A 21,983-nucleotide genomic window follows, 5' to 3' on the forward strand; every position below is an offset into this window, starting at 1 on the left:
GAACCTTTGGAGGAAATCACTGACTTTCCACAGTGACGACCAGGGTCAAAATCGAGTTCTGGGGACATCATTTTACACCCCTAAATGTGTCCACTTGAGAACTGGTACTTTCCAAAAGTACAGAAACTTGGGGGGTGGGGTTTGCAGGGCTGAACATTTCCGATTGGTCGAGACTTTAATGAGTATTTATGCTGAGGACAAAACCTAACGTGAATTGTAAACTGCATCATTATATAGTCACTTATAAAAACAGCTGTTGCTTTTTCATGTGTCAGAGAACTTATTTGTCTTTTCTTCATGGGTGTTTAGACAACAGTGGACAGACAGATAATATGGACTGTACTAAATGAATCTTTTTGTTTCTTGAAAGCTAGTTCCTGGAACTAAAAGTTCCTGGTACTTTAGGTGGAAAAATAGCTTAAGTACTCAACAAAATATTATTCTTACATAGTTATAGTGTTTTAGGCATTTTATTATGGAAATGTTACATATCATAGCTTTAAACAAGAGATCAAACTGGAAAAAGTGTCTGTTGTACGAAAACCAAAAGTACAGGCAGGCTGGAAAAGGCTGGAAAGAAACCACAGGTTTTGAAAATGTTTTGAAAATTTTGTCTGAGTGTAAGAATGTAAGCCTAATAAGAAGGTGAAATGTATTTGCCAAAGTGTTATCTAAGCTGCTCATCTATGTTCAAATTAATTTCATTATCATAAGCAGATAAGCCAAAAGTTATTTGTGCTTTTCTGAAGAATGTCCTTCCTTTGTTTAAGAAAAATTTGTTGTTCTTTAGCCATGCCGTGCTCTGTTATTATTTTATGTTCTGTTTGGTCTTGAGTCACATAACTATATGAGATGAAATGAAAGAAATTAGATAATCAGATATTCAACCTGAGGCAGACTGACATACAGTAAACGCTGGTCTTTTGCTTTATAAAAGCAAGATAAAAAATGCCAATCGTACCCATATAAGCAGTTTAAATTTAAACGCACAAGAAGAAAATACAGTCAGTGTCATACCCAGTATACCTTAAACAAAATAGGTCAATACAGACACAGTGCCAGCTGAGCTGCCCTACCTACTAACTGGCACTGAGGCCAACGCCTTAATCCAATGATTTGCTCATTATTGGTTTTTGAGGACACTGTTGATGAGCCAAGAGCCGCAGCGTGTAGAGTTTTACGGTGGTTTCAATCCTGGTTAGATTTGCTGTCACTATAACTCAGGCCTTTCATATGCACAATGCTGCTATAGTTCCACTCTCTTCTCTAATTTTCCACTCCATTGTTTTGTAATTAGACATGCAGGCACTTCAATTTCCACCGGCTGCAACGCACATAATAAGGCAAAGGATACATGAGAGGGAGGAAGAAAGAGAGACAGAAAACAACTACATCATCTGTGGTCACTGACTGGAAGGTCATCGATGTTTAATCTTCCCAAAAGGATGTTTGTGTAAAGTAGGCTCAACAATGGTGCCTGTCTAATTGAATTAAACAATAAACAACCAGCCTGAGGGAATGTATCTGTAGCTGCTCTGCACTTTTCGCTTCCCGCAAAAGACAACAGAGCAGCATGTCAAATGAAGAACATGAGTTAATGTCCAACTGTGTCAGCCTTAAAGACTACCAAGACTCTTCAATCCTTCACTCCTCACTGTCTGGTGTTCAGCAGAGCCAGTGGGACCCTGCTGGGAGTCAATGACCCAGATGGACCTTGATACACAGAGGGAGAGGTTACAGTGAACGGCACAAGTCAGATGGGGATTCACAGAGCTGTCTTATTTTTTGGGTGTATGAATCTTTCTAAAGCTCAAACTTAGATCAGTATATGAAGTTATCCAGTAAACAAATACATCCAAAATATGTCAAAATTAGATTTGGAAACAGTATTTTCTGTTGCGCAAACAAATTAACACAAAGCTTTTACTTTGTTGGAAGAAATTCAATAATTCAGTCATAGTTTGACTCATATGAACTTCATTAGAGTGCTATAATTCAGTTTACACCTGCCAAACTATTGTGATATCATATGACTTTTTGGTAAAGTTGTTAATCCAACTTTTTTGTAGACAAATACATTATGTTTACAGCCCAGTTTCCAAGTCAAACTGACATAAAGAGAAGAAAATAAAGTCCATAACATAAAAGTATAATAACAAAGTGATGGACTGCAGATGGAAAACTATGACAACAACTGAGCATCCAATATTTTTTCCCATCATACAGCCTATTTTATCTATAATGGCTCTGCTCCTGCTGCTCACAGGCTGTCCCCATCACTAAACATGACAGTTTGTTCATTCATTGTCCAAACTTTGTCTCAAGCTATGCCTTGCTGAGTCCAATTTTGCTCTACAGTTTCACTAATCAGTATATTCCAGTTATACACCCTAAAAGTTAAAATTACAGCCTGCAATAATATAGTCTATGGGGAGCTGGGAATATGCTATGGAGTTGTGATGATGATACCAGAATGAAGATACTTCGTACCAATTTGAAATGATGGAAAAAGTCATTTCTGTTGCACAATCAGATAAACATGAGTCTTCTATCTTGTTGAAATCAATTCAATAATGCAGCCTTGATAGTTTGGCTCATATAAACTTCATTAGTGACTTTTCTTTGAATTTACACCTGCCAAACTATGTTGTTGTGATACCATATGATTTTATTTTTGGTTCTGCAATATCCTGTGTGGGGATGAATCCAATTTTTTGTGTAGACAAATGCATTATTTATCCAGTCTATATTATAGGAAGAGCAAAGCAGACAAAAGAAGAAAATAAAGCCCATAACATCAAGGTATCATAATAAAGTGATGGACTGCAGATAGAAAACAATGGCAACTATGGAGCATGCAATGCTTTTTCCCATCATACAGCCTATTATATCTAGAATGACTGTTCCTGCTGATCACAGTCAGTTTACACCACATCACTACATGGATTCAAATGTCCATGAATGTACTGATATTAAATACTTCATTTGAAAAAAAATGTTTTTTCACCTGATAACCAGTACATAGCTGCTTCTCATGGCCTATACCAATAAAATAACCGATAATTTCACATTTTTGTATTTTAAAAATAAGTTCATATAACCTGTGGTTTACCTGAGGGTAAGAAAGGCTTGAATGTAGTGAGAAAAGATGAACGATTTAATATTCCACAGCTCTGACCAAACCAAATAACTGACATCAGTGTTACAACAAAAACAAAGAACAGTTCTGACTCTTCAAAAAGTTTAGATTTTCTAGTAAAGTTCATTAAAAAAAATCACAAATATACATTGGCTTTACATAGTATTTAGCCTAGAATTCAAATGAAATGTTTTAACATAATCTGTCAAATCAGATATTATTATAGCTGATATTTAACTGCTAATATATGCCTATACTGTTAAAAACTGATATAGCTGTGACTGGAAATATCGTCCAATCATTTATCGGTCCTGCTATTTATCATGCATCCCTAATATGTATTTTTTTTTACACTGGAGAACATAGTTTCCTCATTTTAGACATGTCTCATACAACCCAACAGACTTAAGTGTAGCTATTGATCCTACAGACTGCATCAAAATAGTGCACAAAAGTATACTTAGAGAAATGTGCATTAAGTGTTGAGGGTATTCTTGAGAAAGACATAGGATTTGTTGTGTCCTTCTAACTTACAGATATATATAGATGCAGTCCACAGTTGTTTACGACCTGAAATATTTCATAGCCAAGTTAATACAGGTCATGTGTTATCATGTGAGAACCGCTGTACATGGCTGAACACTTCCTGACGTGGGGACCAACACTGATGCATCACAGGAACAGTGAAAAGAGAGTGAAAACACTCAATACACGTGTTTGTCTAAAAATACCTTTTGTTTTCACATTTAAATCTGTTGTTTACCATTGTTTTAGAGAGTCAGCGGTCCACAACAACTCTTACGTGCGCTTTTACGCACAAGTACAGTTACCAACCTGCTGATAGCTCGCCTCCTCCGGTTTGAAAGTGTTGTCGACCGATTGGAAAAAGGAATTGAAGTGAGGGAAATTGTGCAGCCAGTATGTCCACCACGGAGCGACGTAATCAAGCCTCGCAGTGGCCATTCCTGCTTGGAAAGTCAGTCCAGCGAGCCACTGAGCGCACGCTTCCCTCTGAGACCTTGACTCTCCAATATTCCCAGCTCTTGCGAAAAGTAAAAAAAAAAAAAAAAAAAAAAAAAGCCTGAGGTTGCAGCCACTACAGAATATTAAAGAGGAAGTTCTTCTTTTTCCATTACACCTTCAGAACAGTGCTGAAAATCACTGCGGTTCCCATAGGGCTGCCGTCTGTGTGAACTGTTGAGTTGCAGCTTCAGTGCGGGCCACGCGTTTGTATCCGAGACACGGGATCGAGTGACGGTATGAACCTGCCTCCCTGCACAGAAGAAGGCGTGACAACCATTTTTCAGCTAAGTGGTGCCAGCAGCTCCACAGGAGGCTTTGACTTGCTGAGAGGAGAACAATAACATGTTGACCCTCTGCTCTGCAAAACAGAATTGTGAGGAGAATTTCTCAGCCAAACTGCCTAAATAATTAAATGACCACAACACAGAAAAGACTAGCTGATCACACACAGCGAGCATATGTCAGTGACCTCCACCCACTTTCCCACATGCGACTCAAAATGTTGATGGCAACTCACATAAATAATGTAAAAATAAAGCTCTGCTTCCTGCCTGACCTCGACTTGCATGTAGCTGCTGTGTTTGGCTTAAGGAAGCTGTTTAGTGTACTATTTATGACTTGTGCTGTTAATGTCTGACCTCTTGTGGACAATGAGGCGCACTGAGGTGAACAGTAATGAGCAGGGTAATGAGATGCTGCAGCCACTGGTGAGTGATGTGGACCTCTGCTTTTATTTACAGCGTGTTGCTGTTTTTCCTGTGGTGAAAGTTGAATTTACTCCTATATGAGAATCACCACACTAACTCTAATAGAAGAGCATGGACTTTTTTTGTGTGTGTGTGTCTTGCGCAAAAACATGAACAAAGTGCAGGCACATTTACAGGGAGAATATGCAGGATTTGTCAGTTGCTGTTTGTAAACATAAGAAGTCTTTGACAAGTTATATTTTTGTAATAAGTAATTTAATCCATTGAATTAGAAAAATGCAATCTAATCAATTCTTTTGGATTACATCTGGATATTTCATTGAAAATATTGCAATTTATACTAAAAAAATGGACACAGCCACAAAAACTTTCCCTACAAATATTGGGTTTTTTTTCTTTTTAAACATCTCAGAACACTTTCAGTGCAAATAAAATGCATTTTTGCACAATGTTCTCTTTTGTGGAGCAGTTGTCTAAGAAACTCTGCATGTCAGACAAACTGAGCAATGTGTAGGAACTGTGCATCCCGAAATGCGATCTGCAATCCAAATAGCATGCTGTAGCCATAGACTTAATATACATTCTATGGTTGAAGAATGCGGTTTCCTCATGCCCCCTTCTCTCCAGACTTAAGGTAATTCAGACAGGCTGCAGGAACACTATAGGAGTGCAAGACAAGCACAACACTGTAATTTGACAATAACAAGTGATGATGAGTCCCACACTATAAGCTGATCAGCTGTTTATAACTGTAAGTTGTCTGTAAATGTAAAGCTGAGCTCATTATCCTGAAAACAAAAGCCCACTCCCTGGAAAATACACTCTCTGGAGTTCAGAGACTGTCTGTCTCACTGCCACACTCCATTAACATAATGTTCAGTTTAACCATTATAAACGTCTACCCCTTCTAAAATATTATGTATTATTTCTGAAGTCTCACAAACAGACACTCATTCAGCAAACATTCTGCATTAATTAACTGTACTTAACGCAAAACGGACAAACTAAAAAACAGTTGTTCTGACCCTGAATAGAAATTTCAAAGGACGCCACTGCTGTTGTGTTTCTTTGAAAATCCTGCATAGTGTGTCTTTAAACTAACTTCAATTTGGTGCAAAGGTATGGTGAGGCAGATAAGTAATTATCTCCATGAAAACTGGTGCACGGCACACAGATGGTTATAGCTGTAGAGACTGTAACAATGCAGAGTGATACTGTAGGATGTAATATATGGGAAAATTCATAGGAATTGAAGCATATGGACTTTAACTGGCGCTGGATACCAGTGTTTTTATGTCTGGAAAATTGGAACCACGAGAGAGCAATTAGCTGCATGAGTGGGGTTACAATTAGCTATTTACTGTATATGTTGAACAAAATAAGGACTCCTGGGGAAGAACCTGCTCATCAGTCCTAATGTGCTGGTGTAACATATCTGAGAGTGTGTGAAATAGTGTAAAACCTTCCTGCTGTAGTCTGAACGCTGGCGTTAGGTATGGTTGGCTGCTGACAGACAAAAAAAATGAAAAGCCATCAAACAAAAGTCAAATTTCTAATACTATAACCATATTTCTATTACACAACAATATACTCAGAAGTTTAAATGCCTGTATTGTGATCTAGCGAGAGAGAGAGTTATTCAGTCATCTGAATAGCTTAACAGATGGTATTAATCATATTTTTGTTTTGCCAGCCTTCTGTAAATGGTTTAATTTTTATGTTAAGACATATTTCCCTATCTTTTATTGATTGGAAAAGTCTTTGTTTTGTCTTGCTGTGCTGTGGCCCACTGTAACTGAGAAAAAACCCATCTGTATCAGTTTCTGCAGGATGACATTACATCTGGCTCTGACTCATACTGCATTTCCTGGTCTGTCCCGCAGGTCTGTTTCATTGTTTTGAAAAAAAAAAAAAAAAAAAAAAAAAAGCTTGATGCCTTCAGATCTCCAGTACACTCTTAGAAATGAAGATGATAACTAGAACCATAAAGGGTTCTTCGGTTTGTTTCCATAGAAGAACCCTTTTTGGTTCCTGGTTGAACCTTTTACACAGGCTCCACCTGGAATCCTTTTAAAGAATTCAACCCAGAAACCACCATAAAGGGTACCTAGAACCATCTGTGAAACATTTCACCCAGAACTCTCTTTTGGGGTTCTATCCAGAACCTTTCCACCTTCCAAGGATGCTGAGAAGAACCCACCCAGGGGATTCTACTGACAACCTTTTTATATTCCAAGGTTTCTATCTAGAAGACATTCAGGGGGTTCCACCAAAGTCCTTTTTATATTCCATTGATTATCTAGAGGCCAATCTGGGGGTTCTAGCAAGAGCCTTTTTGTATTCCAAGGTTTCTATCTAGAACCCACCCAGGGAGTTCTACTGTAACCGCGATATTGAGTAAATTATTATATTATGATATGAAGAACCAGTGACAAAAGAACTTCTCAACAATTTCAACATTACATGAACAACCTTTCCCTCCAAACTGGGTTCTTTGCAAAAGGGGAAAGGTTCTAAATGGAACCATTAGTCTTACCAAGAACCATTCGCAAACCCTTTCCTCTAAAATGAGTTCTTTAGAAGCAATGGTTCTGGGTATCACCAGCCCTTCAAGAAGAACCCCTACTTTTAAGTGTATTTTCTGAACTAGATCTATGAATGTTTTGTTTAATCGTATGGAGAGCCTAAGTCTTGTCTACAGCAGAAACCCAAGATAAGTAGAGCAGATTCAGCACACAGTTACAGACAGAACAGACCACTGTAACACCATCTCTCAGTAATGTGAATACAAAGTTGTGGGTAATCAACCAAATAATGTAAAATAAAAGTCAATTGGCAGAAAGGGTTCCATCGGCAGATAAAAGGAAAGATGAAAACACGTCATAGCATTTTGCCTGAAGGAAGACTTGTTTTTATCTGCATGGAGTGCCGAGCGGTTTCCTTGCAAGCTAAACCATCTTGATGTCATATGGCTACCGCTGTAATTACTTGGATGCTTTGATGCACCTCCACGGCCAGCGTGCCAAGAGAGTGTGCTCTGAGTCTGAATACTCTGAGTAGGTGACACTTGAGATACACTGTATGAATATGAATTCCTGACTGTGCTCTGCATTTACAAACAGTTGGATTTGGTGCCAGAAGACTCTCCGATGATTGCAGTGCCAATCACTCTGTGTTTGAACCGAGGGACCAATGTGAAAAGGGGGAGTGACGTGAATAAAAGCACCTCTGTCTGTGTCTCTTTAATTCAGACTTTGTGCATCAAGCCTCCTTGCCCGCTCCTCGTTTATTCTTGTTATCTCGGTGCAGACGAAACTTGTCACACACCCACAAATCACGCTGACGCCGGTGTGAACTTGTACCCTGAGGATGGATGTAGTTAGGCCACGAAGACCACTAAAGTCCTCTTTTTTTGGTACTTGTGTGCAGTCAGGCCAATTCATGTTCTGAGTCTAATTAAACTCAACTATGTGAGCGTACCTTTGTAAGTCGGTGTGTAAAAAATTATACCAACACTGCAGGGGTTTGGTTCCTACAGAGGAGTTACTATAAATGTCCACAGTTGTGCTTTGGATAAAAGCCACCACCAGTTGGGAGATGTTATAATTTTCATACAACACTTCCCTTCACACAGACAATGAGGCTGAACCATTAGATGGCAGCTCAGGACGTTTATGTAAGGCTGAGAACCTGCTTCCACACTGTCCAGTGGTTAAATTCTAAAATTATTACAAAATCCTAAAATACATTTAATCAAGTTAATATTCCTCTGGATCTTAACTGCCAATGCTATACCAACTGCTTTGCTCTACTGTGTATAATATCTGTAAGGATACCACTGTCTCATAAGTCAAGGTGGTTTTTATTAATATTTAATAAATCATTTACTAAGTATGTATTAAGAATAAATTTAGTGTTTCTAGAGAAAGAAAGGTAGTCAGAAAGTCACCAAAGTGCTGCAGGGATGACATATTTTTGTAGGCCAATGTGAAAGTTAGCATCCCTCCTCAAAAAGCCAATGGTATTTTTCCACTGAATTCTGGATTAGTGCAAGAAAGTAAGTTTCAGATATTTTAATGTTTAATACAGCAAGATAATCCTCACAAATGAGCACCATTTTTTGACGCCTAAATGCAATCATCAGAACTAAAAAGATAACCAGCAAGCTATAAATGAACTACATCATGGTTACATGATTCAGCGTCACACCTACTCAGTGACTAGTGTTTGGCGTAATGACATATATTTTCCCCGACAACCTCTGTAGTCTCATTTAGCCACTTGTTAGCAACTACCTTCTTTAAAGGTTCAATATGTAATGTAATAATTTTAGTTTAAAATGTTAAAGGTAACTTAAGTTTTCAAGTTTTTGTTCTCAGTTGCAGTGATATAAATACTAAAGTTAGCATGCTAACCTGCTACTCCTGGCCTGTCCTCTCTTGTAATACTCAAGTGTCATAAATGATTAAAATAAACTTAAAAAGGAAATAATCTTACACCTATTTCGTTCGTAAATTTCAAAATAAAATAGGACCACTAGCTGCAATGCTAACTTAGCTAGCTACATAATGGCAGCTACAGTTAGCAGCAGCTAGCAATCCCTCTGGTCATATGCTGCCCCCTATTTGTTTGCACTATGAGGTGGTCAACTCTTTTAAATTCACTTGCAGGGTATTTACTGACGTATTTTATGCTGTACAACAAAAATCTGAAAATCTCAGAGCCTGTGCAGCTTGTGTTAACTGTGGACCTATTTTTCAGGCAAATACCCCATTCAAGAACAACCAATTGACTTAGAGACTGCAGGGGTTTAGTTCCCTGCAGAGGATTTACTATAAATGTCTGCAATTGTGTTTCGGAAAAATGCAACCACCAATTGGGAGATGGTTACAGTTTTCATGCAAGACTTCCCACCTCACAGACAATGAGGCTGAACCATTAGGTGGCAGCCCAGCACTTTTCAGCGAGGCTGGGAACTTCACGCTTCCACATTGTCCACTCCTGTCCTCTGGTTGTGTATCTGTGAAGAACAAAATCTCAAGCCGTCATTGCACGGAACTCCTTTGTGCATAATACCGCTCATAAAGTGAAATCTAATCTTAATGAAGTGTGGCTTATAGATGGGATCCACTACTCTCTCGGGCCTTTCATCAGAAAGAGTCTCTGGGGTCAACCATTTGGGTAGTGATGTTACAGGAAATACATTTCAAAGAAGACTTTGAAGTCAAGTTACTTAGACCGCACAGTAAACCTAAAAGTGGGCTGTGGAGAAATAAAGTCATACAGCAAGCGACAAGTCTCAAGGTCAGTAGCATTCCAACGACTCTATTTTAATGTTTCACAGAGGGTAAAAAAAAAAAAAAAAAACTGCTGAATTTCTAATCGTGAGGAAAATATTCCTTTAGGAGCAGGTGATACTCCAACCTTGACTTCTGTGGACAGCCACGTCTCACCGGGAACCAACTGGAACTGCCTAGAGAATAATGTCACACCCCTGACTTGAATTACAGAGAAGTCCAATTGGACTTTCCGATAAACCCTCCATGATACCGCATGTGTAGAATAAGAAATGTATGAGATGCCTCAACACAACTGGAGCTATGTGCAGCGGTTTGCAGACACAATTTTTACATGAAAGAAAGAAAGAAAAAAAAAAAACACTCCTCGCACTCACACTGTAGTTATATAGTTGTTGCTTCTTCCTCATCATGTGTTCAAGTGTCCTCAACAAGCTCTGGATTTACCTCCTGATTGACTGTCTCCATAACAATCACAGGGATGATTGGTTCATTTAAAAGTGTTTTGAAGAGCCTTGTGTCCTATCTCCTGCTTCCTGTACTACTGGGCTGCTTCCAAGCCATAACAGTTACTGTTCAGTGGAATGTGGAAATGTGTTGTATTGGACTTTTCCTCCTTCATGGTTATTGCTTTTTTGGATTTGTGACTCAAATCCCCTTGCTCTATTTTGAGTGATTTATACATATGAATGAAGATTTATGCCTGAGAGCTCAATGTGCCGGTATTATCCAATCAAACTGGGCTGCTCAGTGGCTCCTGAGATTGCATTAAAGTGTAATATCAATGCAGCAATCCTCAGGATATTGCCACTTTGAAATACCCAGGGTCCCTCCAATGCCTCTAGCCGCATGTTATGATCAAGGGGATTTGTCCATTTAGGTAATGTTTCGTGTAGGGGATCGCTGCGGTTAAATAATGAAAAGTTACTACCTTGTTTAATTTATTTTTATCAATGATTGGATGGAGAGAAAAAAGTAAGGGTGGAGAGAAAAGAAATGACATGTCAAAGCAGTGCAGATGACCTAAAAATAAACAAATTAAAGCAGGAGGAACAACCAGACCACAATCTGTCTGCTGGGAATTTATTTCCTAAAGAGTGTCCTCACTGCAAAAGAAGCCACGTTTATTTATTTGAATGTTTCACCTCAAGACTTAATAACATTTTTTATTGTTCCAGTTGCTCTCGAAATTGCAGCAATGATTTGTTAACATGGCAAGCTAGCTTCAAACAGTGACCGAGCGGCTGCTCTACACTGTAAAGAGATGACACAAAAAAAAACCATACAGGAATTCAGAGGAATCAACTGATCTTTTCTCATCAACTTAAAATAAATTATAAGTTTTATTTGTTCAAGTTGATTGAAATTGAAATATCTAGAATATTTTTTTCAAAACACTTAAGAACTCATACTTTCTCCTAATGTGAAGTCTTTTGATTTGAAATAATGAGTTGAATAAATGTACTCTTCAATCAGCTATTTAAATCATGGTTCTTTAGAAGCACAATCAGCATATTATCAGACTTCCCAGCACACACTGTTGTAGAGTTAATACACTGCTGTGACCCTTTTCTTTTTAGTTTGAAGAAAACATATGTGAGGAAAACTTCTCTAATACTCTTTAAGATAAGTCATGGTTGTAAACATAAATTTTTTTGATTGAGCATTTTTCCTTATGTAGATGTGACTTAGTGTCAAGAAAATTTCATTTGTTTTGAAACAACTTTTTTTTAAAAGTTAAACCAAATAGTTTATTTTTTCAGTGTACTGAAGTTAAATGTGAGCACTTACAATGGTGAAAGAAAGAGAGGTAGCACTACAGCTTTGCAAAGTGCTCCAAAAGGTTCTTTAACAAGCAGAGGTCATGTTCTCATGGGCTGATGGAACTCAGTCTGTATCCAAACCTATACATTTTTTTTTTATTATTGATTCATCACAAACTGTACACTTAACAAAGCGTTTTCAATTTCTTGCTGTCAAGAAGACTGCCTTGAACCTCTGCGGTATTATTTTTTTCTACACGGGTAAAATTCTTACTCGGCGTGCAAATGCTTGGGGTCCAAATGAAACCTTTAGCGTGCAAAGCACTCAGACCCCCCTGAGATCTATCTTTCCACTGATGCACCCAAGTTGGCTGTCTATTCTAGTCTGCTTGGCATTTAAAATGAGAAGCTCAGACGCTGCGGCGATGTGAGACAGCAGCTTTGATGTCATGATTATACTATTATTTTATACAGCTGCCCAGCACTATAAGGGCTATTTCATACAGTAATGATTTCTGTGTGCAGAAAAAACCAAACTTACATTGGCACATTTGTCCTTTTTTTCACTCCCCTGCAGGAAAATGGCTTTCTTAGCCTGCAATTTATCCAATTACGGATTTACAGCAGTGCAAAGTCGACCATATGATACAGCCTAAGTCTATTTTTCAGCCTTTGGAGCAAATCCAATCATTCCAAATGGTTGCTGATGGTAATAATTGCAACAGCATTGTATTGATCTAGTAGGTCCGTGGAGTGGAAACAAACAAAGCACACAGAGAAAAGGAGAGGGTGCTTCTTGTGTGCAATAATATTCAGTTTGTTTATCTGGCCTTTGTGAAGATGTAATAGTAAAGTATTAAGATAAAGTACAGCCTTCAGGTTTTATCGGCTGCCAGTAAAAAAAAATGTCCCAGCTGATGTCTCCAGTTCCTTAATTCAATCGTTGAATGTTAGGTAGAACAGTGGTTTCTATAACCTATGAGAGTAAAACAGATAATTTTAGAAACACGTACGACATTATCCCACACGTTATAGAAAGTTTCCTGACTTTGTTAGCACTGCTTACTGGATGCATAATGAAATTATTTGCTAATGAATCAGTATGCAAATAAAATTAAATTCTAAAATTACAAAATCCTGAGTGGTTACCAATAAACAAGTAAGGGATAAATAGAAATTAAAAAGAGTTGTTCGAGGCCGACAACTCCAGTCAGCTCAAGATACTCTGTTTATTGCAAAAAGGCCATTTAATGCACAATCTACTTTAAAATCGTCTTATCTCATCAAATTATTTTTTTCAGCGCTCTGCAAACTGTTTTACTCTACCGTGTATAACAACTAAATGGGTAACAGTTTCTTGTCGCTCCTTGTCACATTAACAGGGTTGATAAATCATTTGCTAATTTGCTAATTTAGAGTTGTAAGCCATTAATAAGAATATGTTTTGGCTTTCCAGGTTCAAAGATGTCTTTTTTAACTCTTCCAATGGACTCTTTGGCTACTTCTAAACCTGGGCTGCAGGGCATCTGGATGAAAATCCATTCACTTAATAACTTATTAAACTTACTATGTTTGTCTCATTTAAACCTGACTGACAGAGTGCCCTCCTACCCTCCTGACAGTCTATGATATTTGAAATTAGGACCAGTTGCAAACGTGTACTCAAGCAATAATTGTTGCTTTTGATTTTGGGTCCCTGAGGACCCTAATACATTTTTAAAGGCACTAATTAAAACAGAAACAGAAAACAAAGATATGAAGTCATTTGGAACAAACTGATAGAATAAAGCACCTGTGAAATGAAAAAAGTGCAGCCCTGGGGTTTGTGGGTACATCTTGTCTTTGGTATTAAGGTTAATGATTATTAATATTCAATGCATAAAATGCAGATGACTGAGTTTTTCTTATTGATTATTAGACTTTTTAGCTGTCAGTTTTTATATTTTTATTAATGTATTATGAAAGATCCTTAATTCATTAATGAAGAATTGATTAACCATTAATAAAGCTGTTAATCCATGCTTATAACCCCTTTATAACAGGTAACCACTGCCTGCTAAGGTTTGCTCATATTTGTTAAGCTTGATATCTTTGTTTAGCTGCATGTTTTGTTGGTATACTGAGAGCCACTGACTGTGTCGACGCACTCAGCCAATAAAGTGGATTCTGCCTCTTCTGCCTTGTGCTCATTTGCAACAAATGCTGATAACATTGCTGCTGCAGCTCACATAGCATTGCACAGGTAAGCTTACCCATCAATAGTCTGATTACGTTGCTTCAAGACAGCTTTATGGAGGAATGTTTGAGTTTACTCCCTGCCGCTGCAGCTGGGTTGGTCCTCATATCAGCTCTTGGTCTCTAATGCACTTTAAACCTGAAGCGACCACAGAGTTTATGTACTTGGCAGTATCAGAAAACTATAAGCTAGGCTACCAAACCTTTTGGCTGTTTTATTCCTCTTCTGGAGATCTGCTCGTGGCCACGCTTTGGATTCTGTTGGCTGGTCAGTCGCCAACAATATTGACTGTGAATTAGGTCACACAAGATGTAAAAAGCCAAACTGTGCATCAAATCAGAAATAATATGATTGTTATTAGACATTAAACAACAGAATTACAACCTAATAGGACAGCATACACCCAACTGTACACTAAAGACATAACAAGCCGTACTTTGTATCAAATTAGATGAAAACTAGAAATAATATGTTCCTCCCTATCAGACTGTATTAGAACCTTTATTAGACTTCATTGGAGGGTAATTAGGGACATATTACAATGGAGCTGTATTGTGAATTAAAGTGTTTTATTTCCCACTGTTAAACGCTTATTAGACTTTATTAGAGGGTTATTTTTGACACATTACAACAGAAGTGTACTGTAAACTTAAGTGAAATCACATATCTGCTACTTCCCCATTTAAAAATAATATTTGAATGAGATCTATCAAGTGAAGGCCAAAATTATACTGGCAGAGGAATGAGCTGTCTGTGGGTGACAGCACAGAGTTATTGTAATACCGTCAGCAGGTAATGTGATTTGACCAAGGACGCAGGCATCACTCTCGGCTGTTCTCTAACTGAACAGGACCAGCCAAAGAGGACATGCCTCAAGCAGGAGATATGTGATTTCACTTTAGTTTACAGTACAGTTCTATTGTAATGTGTCTCTAATTACGCTCCAATGAAGCCCAATAAGGGTCTTGTAAAAGGTCTAATACTGTCTAAAAAAGCACATATTATTTCAAGTTTTTGTCTAGTAAGGCTTGCTATGTCTTATTAGTGTATTGTGAAATGAAGTGCAACCGTGAATTATTTTGTTGTACTTACCAAGGTTATATTTATCCTGGTTGTTGTTTGACAAGTGCATATTCATGTTTGAGGGGTCCTAGTATGTCTTGTAGAGGGTTACTTTATATACTGTCTTCAGGAATATATTCTGTCTAATATGTCCTTCAAAATCAGAACAGCTTCTGTCACTATTGGATAGGTGGTCAAATGCATCTCACTTCGTTCTTGCAGTATGTCTCAATTGAAAGCAGTATGTGACAGCTTGCTTTACCGTCCATATCATAATTACATCTGAACTACTTAGCTCCTGTTCTACAGTTCAAGGCGCTGCTCCTCTCAGATGCACTCGTTGCGAACTTTAAACTCATATCCATGAACTGATGGTCATCTTCTGCTTATCAATGCTACATAACATTTCATGGAGAGAGATTATCTGCTTCAAGCTATGAATTTTTTGTGAGTTTAATGTGCTTAAGTTAATAATTATCTGCTGCATGGCTGATGTGTCTCTGCCTGATGCTGCATATCAAGTGGATAGCGGCATTTAGATTCATCCATCTTAATTCATTACACATAACTCCTTAAACTCAGGATTCTATATACCTTATTGTAAAGTGTCTGACTTCATAAAAAAGTGCTCACACATGGACAGCAGTCATTCGCATGCCTTACTTATAAGGACTCTTATGTGTGTGATGAGGTTTCTGGGCAAAGGGATAGTTCATGTTTTTTAATGTGGGATTGCACTTATCTATATTAAGAGTATTACCAACAGTATATTTTGGTAGACATCCCCAGCTTGTAGGAGTCATCGTTCGTCTGTGCCTGATACTAAAGCATAACGGTATCCTTTAGCCACTGTATCAGTTGTGACCAGAAAGCCTTTTTAACACATGATTAACGCTGTGAAACGCTTGCAGTTTGAGTAGGTTTAGGCACAGAAACTACGGGGTAAGGTTTAGGATAAGACCATGTTTGGGGTTACAATAACAATGTGTTATGTATGTTGTGTGATATCACTGAAATGACCTTTGAGACCAAAGTCACATGTGCCTTACAACTTTTAATAATGTTTTGGTTTCACATGGAACATGAACTCTGGCTTCCTGGGTGAAAGTCTGTTTGTTTGAGCCATCCATCCAGTAAACCTCCTCCATATGTGGACCAGTGCATCTTATACAGCTGCAGACAGGTTTATATTCAAGCCACTTGAAAGCCCACTGCGTTTCTTTCAGCTGCTAACAAGTACTGTGAGTGTCTGTAAGAATCACCAAGGGGCAGTGACAAGTCTGGAGTCTGAGAAGGAATCTGGTTGTGTAGGAAAGCGATATTTGGCTAAAATAATGGCACTTTCCCATCAGGAATGGCTGCCTGACAGCAAAGTAAAGAGGCGAAAATATTCCAAATGTGGCATACACTAAAAGGTGCAGTGTGTAGAAATTATGTGGGAAAAAAACAATCAGTTTAGCAGTCCAAAAAACAAGCAGGAGCCAAAGACTGCATATTAAATGGGTTGAAATTCTATTTAATATACATACAATATGTATATATATATATATATATATATATATGGTTATGGTTACATCTATGCTTTCTCTCCGCCCCCTCATCCTCAAATTCAGGAAAGCTCTGGCAGGCTGCAGCTGAGTGCAACACTGCAAACTGACAATAACAAGTGTCGACTAGTCCGATACTCTGTAAGTTGATCAGCTGTTTATAACTGTGTGTTGATGTGAGATTAAGCCTGTTATCCCAAAAACCAACCTAAACTAAATTAATTGAAGTTAGAGTTCAGTTTTTTATAGGTGACCTCTCCACAGCTGTACATTGCTTTGCTTCCTACGCAGGTACTTTCGCTGCTTTTTCAAAGGGGATCATAAGGCCATCTACTAAAGGTAGATGATACAACTCTGCTTTAAAAAAACCAAAGTTTCCTTTTGAGGTGAGTGGAGAAGAGCAGCCGCTAACAGGAAGGTGGAATTACCACTCAAACGGTGGAATTATTGTGAGGTTCCTGGTAGAGGCACTGTCCTTGTTGAAGCTGTCGATGAGTCCTCCTTCAAGAAGAAACCGAGCCAACTTCATCCAGGGCCAACTGAAGAGGGCTATCACAGATAATCATATTCTCTCCCTGTCAATGGCACCTCTCAGCCTCAGTCATTTCATACCAACATATTTTTTTTTATAAGAATAGCCAAAATAACAAAGATCCCTTTGGGTAAGCGACTTTTCCTGTAGCCACTATTGAATAACCAAGAGTGCTCACGCGTACACTTGAATGCTAAACTGGACAAGGCTACAAATGAGAGCATTTCAGTGGCACATGGGTAATGAATTCCAAACAGCTGACGACCATTTCACATAATGGTGGCTGCTAAGGACAAGGTCTCAGCTCCATTCTCATGTTAAGTGCCTTGTCTGAGTGACGGATAAGGACACATTAAAGACTGGTTTGTGATACATGTGACAAACAATATAGGGGGACCGAGTGTGGAGAAGGCAGTGGGAACGTGAAGGTGGCAAACGAGGGCTGATGCAAGATAAATGTAATGAACGGAGGGAGCGGCGATGGTGGTGGGGGCTCTTGAAGTTTGGGGGGTGAAGGGGGATCTAAAGTATTCTGTAGTAGATATGTACTCCCAAAACTGCTGATATACTTTAATGAGTTTAATCACTGAATTTTAAGTAGCTTCGTCAGTGTTTAAAATGCAACGTATTGTATAATTTGAAAAGCTACGAATGCAAATCAATGGAGTGTAAAGTCAGTGGGTAATTAGACAGATAGTGTTCCTGGTGGAATAATGTCCAATTGTTTACGGGGATGTGGACGGAATATATGAAGAAGACACAGTCAGGGACACAAACCTCTGTATGTGGACATGGCATGTATTCGAGGACGATAAACACGGAACGTTTGGTGAAAGCTGTGATTTTAATCTTGAAGTCTAGTCAAGATATTGTCTCGGCACGTGGCTCCTCTGGGCAAATCCATTAGCCATAAACACGAAAACTTCAGGTTTCCACCCTTCAAGCGCAAGGTCATAGATTGTAGACGGCATTTTTCCCTACATATTTTACATCACGGGTCTTTTCACTTCTCTGCTAAAGGTTGTACTTTTTATTTGGCAGCGAAGGAGCTGGAGAGTGGGAGAGATTGATTTAGTGTGCTTCAGCTACATGGGCTGCTTTTGTGTCTGGAGTTGCAATTTAGATTTAGAAGACAGAGGGGCTGCAATCAGGAAGAGGTGGTAATCAATTTTTCTTGTTTATGTGTGTGCGTGTGCGTGTGTGTGTGTCTGTGTGTGTGTGTGTGTGTGTGTGTGTGTGGGTGTGTGTGTGTGTGTGTGTGTGTGTGTGTGTGTGTGTGTGTGTGTGTGTGTGTGTGTGTATTGTGCTCACAGCTGCAGAGAACAAATCCACGGCCAGTGGCAAATGAGAGAAGCTTGTAATGATAACCATTCTGCCTCCCTCACTGGAACACAGATACTGCCTGCGCTCTTCATTACACAGCCTCAGTTTTATTACATGCTCCATGTTTTCTTCATACCTGACAACATACTCATCATTTACACATACTATATATACTTTAATTTACTTGTGTCAAAGATTACTTCCATGCAGGCAAACCATTTCAGAGAAATTACTCTTACTTTCTGAGGAGACAACTCCAATTTTCTAGAATAGCTGACAAAAAAGCTATTTCTATATCGTCAGCAATAGCAAAAACTACCTGTTAAATCTTCATGTTGTCTAATGGATTCTGTGTCACTGAATAATGAGGAGTTTGTGCAGTTTGTTAGGCTGAACATTTGCCCTTGTGCAGCATTGAGAAGGCTTATCAGAAAGTTTCACAGAATACTTTCTTACAGCTTAAGGACAGTTGAGCCAGCTGGGTCTTCATTAGTTTTAAACAACACGACTGGTTTTTGGCGGGCACTGTTAGTGCGGAACATGTTTTCACCGAGCGCCATGATCCTGTGAATGAGAGGAAGAAGACAGATGAGCGTACACTAATGTGTTAGTTTTCACCTTGAACACACCATCACTCTTCTTGACTAATTCTCAGGTTCAGGCTGTAACATGCGGTCAAAATACTGCTGCCTGACAGAGAGAGAGAGAGAGAGAGAGGCAAATGGCATATAACTAAAAAGATCAATGACTACATTATACTCTACAGTCCCACAGAGCATCAAACAGAGAGTCAAGCAGAGCTGTGGACTTCTTAGAAGGAACAATCATTGTGTCTATGGCAGAATCAAAATAAAAACAGATAACTGGAGCGGTAAAAGGTACATCCTCCCTTCTAAGAAACTGATTTAATTTCTCTTTGAGAGCTCAAGTGTTTGCTTCGTGTAATGACTTCAAAGCACAGAAGTTAGTTTCTGGAAGACGTCCAGTGGAGGAGACAGCAGGAACGCTGGCCGCCCCACAGTACTTGTAGAAATCCCAATTACAAATGAGTTGGGATGCTGTGTAAAATGTAAATAAAAACTGAATACGATGACTTGCAAATTTGTTTTGACTTGTATTTAAGTGAGTATAGTACAAAAATAAGACATTTAATGTTACAACCGATAAACCTTTTTGTCTATATACACTCATACTGGATCTGATGCCTGCAACATCTTTCAAAATGTTGGTACAGGGGCAACTAGGAAAGTCTTAAGTTAGTGGTACCAGGTAGTAGTATCATGATCGGGTATAAAAGGGAAACCTCGCAAGGCTCAGTCGTTCGCAAACGTAGATGGGGTGTGTATAATAGTCCAGAAATTTAACGTCAAAATTTTGGAACACACAGTTGCAAGAGTCACAGGAATTAAGGAACTACATCAGCATCTACAATCCGTAGTATCACTTAAAGATTCAGAGAATCCAGAGAAATTTCTGCGTGTATGGGACGAGGCTGAAAACCAACACTGACTCTAACATGCAAAGTGAAAGCCAAATATCAACATCCAGAAACACTGCTGACTTCTTTGAGCCTGAGCTGATCTAAGATGGACAGACGGAAAGTGGAAAAGTGTGCTGTGGCCTGACAAGTCCACATTTCAAATTGTTTTTGAAAATCATGGAGGTCATTTTCCTCCAGGCTAAAGAGGGAAAAGGACCATTGTCCCCAGCGCTGACTTCAAAAGTCATCACCACCTGTGTGTCTCTCTGAGACGCTGGACTGTTGAATAGCTGAAGTTGTATCAAGTAAGAACTGGGAAGAATTTCACTTCCAAAACATAGTCCTTAGTGTTCTTAGTTCCCAAATGCTGACTGAGTGAGGAAAAGGTGATCTAACACAGAGGCAAATATGCCCTCGTCACAATCTTTTTGGAACGTCAATTCAGAATGTGTGTATATTTATAAAAAACAATAAAGTTAACCAGTTTGAACATTAAATGTCTTGTTTCTGTACAGGATTCAGTGGAATATAGGTTGAAAAGCATTTGGAAATCATTGCATTATGTTTTTATTTACTTTTACTCAGCATCCCATCTTGTTTTTTTGAAATGGGGTTGTACATGTGTCCACACTGAGGGAAGAGCAGGTGGCACTGTGAGCCACCTGGTTCGCCATTAATCCATGCAACTGTCTGGAAATTGAGCTGTGCTGCAAACAGGAGCACAGTTCCTCCATCTTTACCACTGCGTCTCAAACGAATGGACTGAAAGCACAGCTGGGGAATGAATGCTTCTTTTCAAAGTAGGGGTACGAACAATACGTGGCTGTCTCCATGGCAGTGTGACATCAGCTCCATATATTTCTCTTACTGTTCAACGCGGTGCCCATTACTGCTCATTTACTCTGTGGGTCTCAATCACCCTGCTGATGTCCAATCTAATGTGACGGACAGAGCTAATGCTGAGATAAACCACTATGGGCTATAAAATGCGAGGACAATAATGTGGGCTCCCATGTGAGTCCCTGAAGCCAAGGCTCCCTCTCCTGCCTCTCATTATAGCAGATGTGTGGTATACACAGGGACAGGACAGGACAGGAGTGACAGACATACACACACACACCACATAAACTGGACCGTGAAATAAGCGGGGTGCCTGCAGATTGGCTAGGAACGGTAGAGGTAGTTTATTTTGTGTGAGGATGAGATATGAGGAACTGATTTTCATTTAATGACCAGCTGTGTGATGTGGACTCATATAGACCCATCTAAAAACATTGGCTTTCACACACTGAGGAGGAGGTTAGGAAGGGGGGGTTGGGAGGTGGAAAGGGGGGGTCACTGGACCCACCTTCAGCGGGGAAGGATAATAAGATCTGGCTCCCACTGACATGAATGGTAAGATTTGTCACTGAGGGCTGGTGGGAGCTGCCTTTGAGGTGAAGGGCTGATTGCACACCACTGGTAGAGGATCTGAAACCTGCAGCTCCCATTCAAACTCACCATGTTTGAACCCTCATTTAATTAGAAAGTATCATTATACATCATATCAGTATTAAAGTGTTGTTTTTTTTTATTAACTTCGCAATAACTGGTTTCTTTCAGCATCTTGAGGGCAGCAGCAAGGACCCTCTGAAACTTTTTTATTAGTTTCTTCAACTATCATTAATGACTGAAAAAAACTGGGTTGGGGGTGTGAACCACTGGTTTAAAGGACCACTATGTAGCATTTAGTGGCATATAGCACCAGCCGCCATCCCCTTCCAATAGTGTAAGAAAAACTATGTTTTCCATGAAACTCATATAAACCCTGGACCTTTAAATAGATACAACATTGCTGAGTATTTTTCCAGGTGTTTGTATGTCTCTGGACAGAT

At 39.0% G+C, this 21,983-nt stretch overlaps 1 protein-coding gene across 2 annotated transcripts in view; it reads right to left on the reverse strand.

Annotated features, from left to right (window-relative positions):
• The window catches only part of ttyh2l (tweety homolog 2, like), a 41,950-nt gene extending 37,295 nt beyond the window's left edge, over nt 1-4,655 (reverse strand). Inside the window, exon 1 of one of the 2 annotated variants that reach the window (XM_084744596.1) lies at nt 3,974-4,655. In XM_084744596.1, coding sequence (XP_084600722.1) covers nt 3,974-4,102 — 129 coding nt within the window. In that variant the 5' untranslated portion in view covers nt 4,103-4,655. The remainder of the gene's footprint in view (nt 1-3,973) is intronic. The other variant, XM_084744595.1, reaches the window with a different exon arrangement.
• Between the last annotated feature and the right edge of the window lie 17,328 nt (nt 4,656-21,983).

This window comes from Lutjanus erythropterus, chromosome 19, assembly GCF_056507025.1.
Source record: "Lutjanus erythropterus isolate fLutEry1 chromosome 19, fLutEry1.hap2, whole genome shotgun sequence".
Classification (NCBI taxonomy): domain Eukaryota; kingdom Metazoa; phylum Chordata; class Actinopteri; order Lutjaniformes; family Lutjanidae; genus Lutjanus; species Lutjanus erythropterus.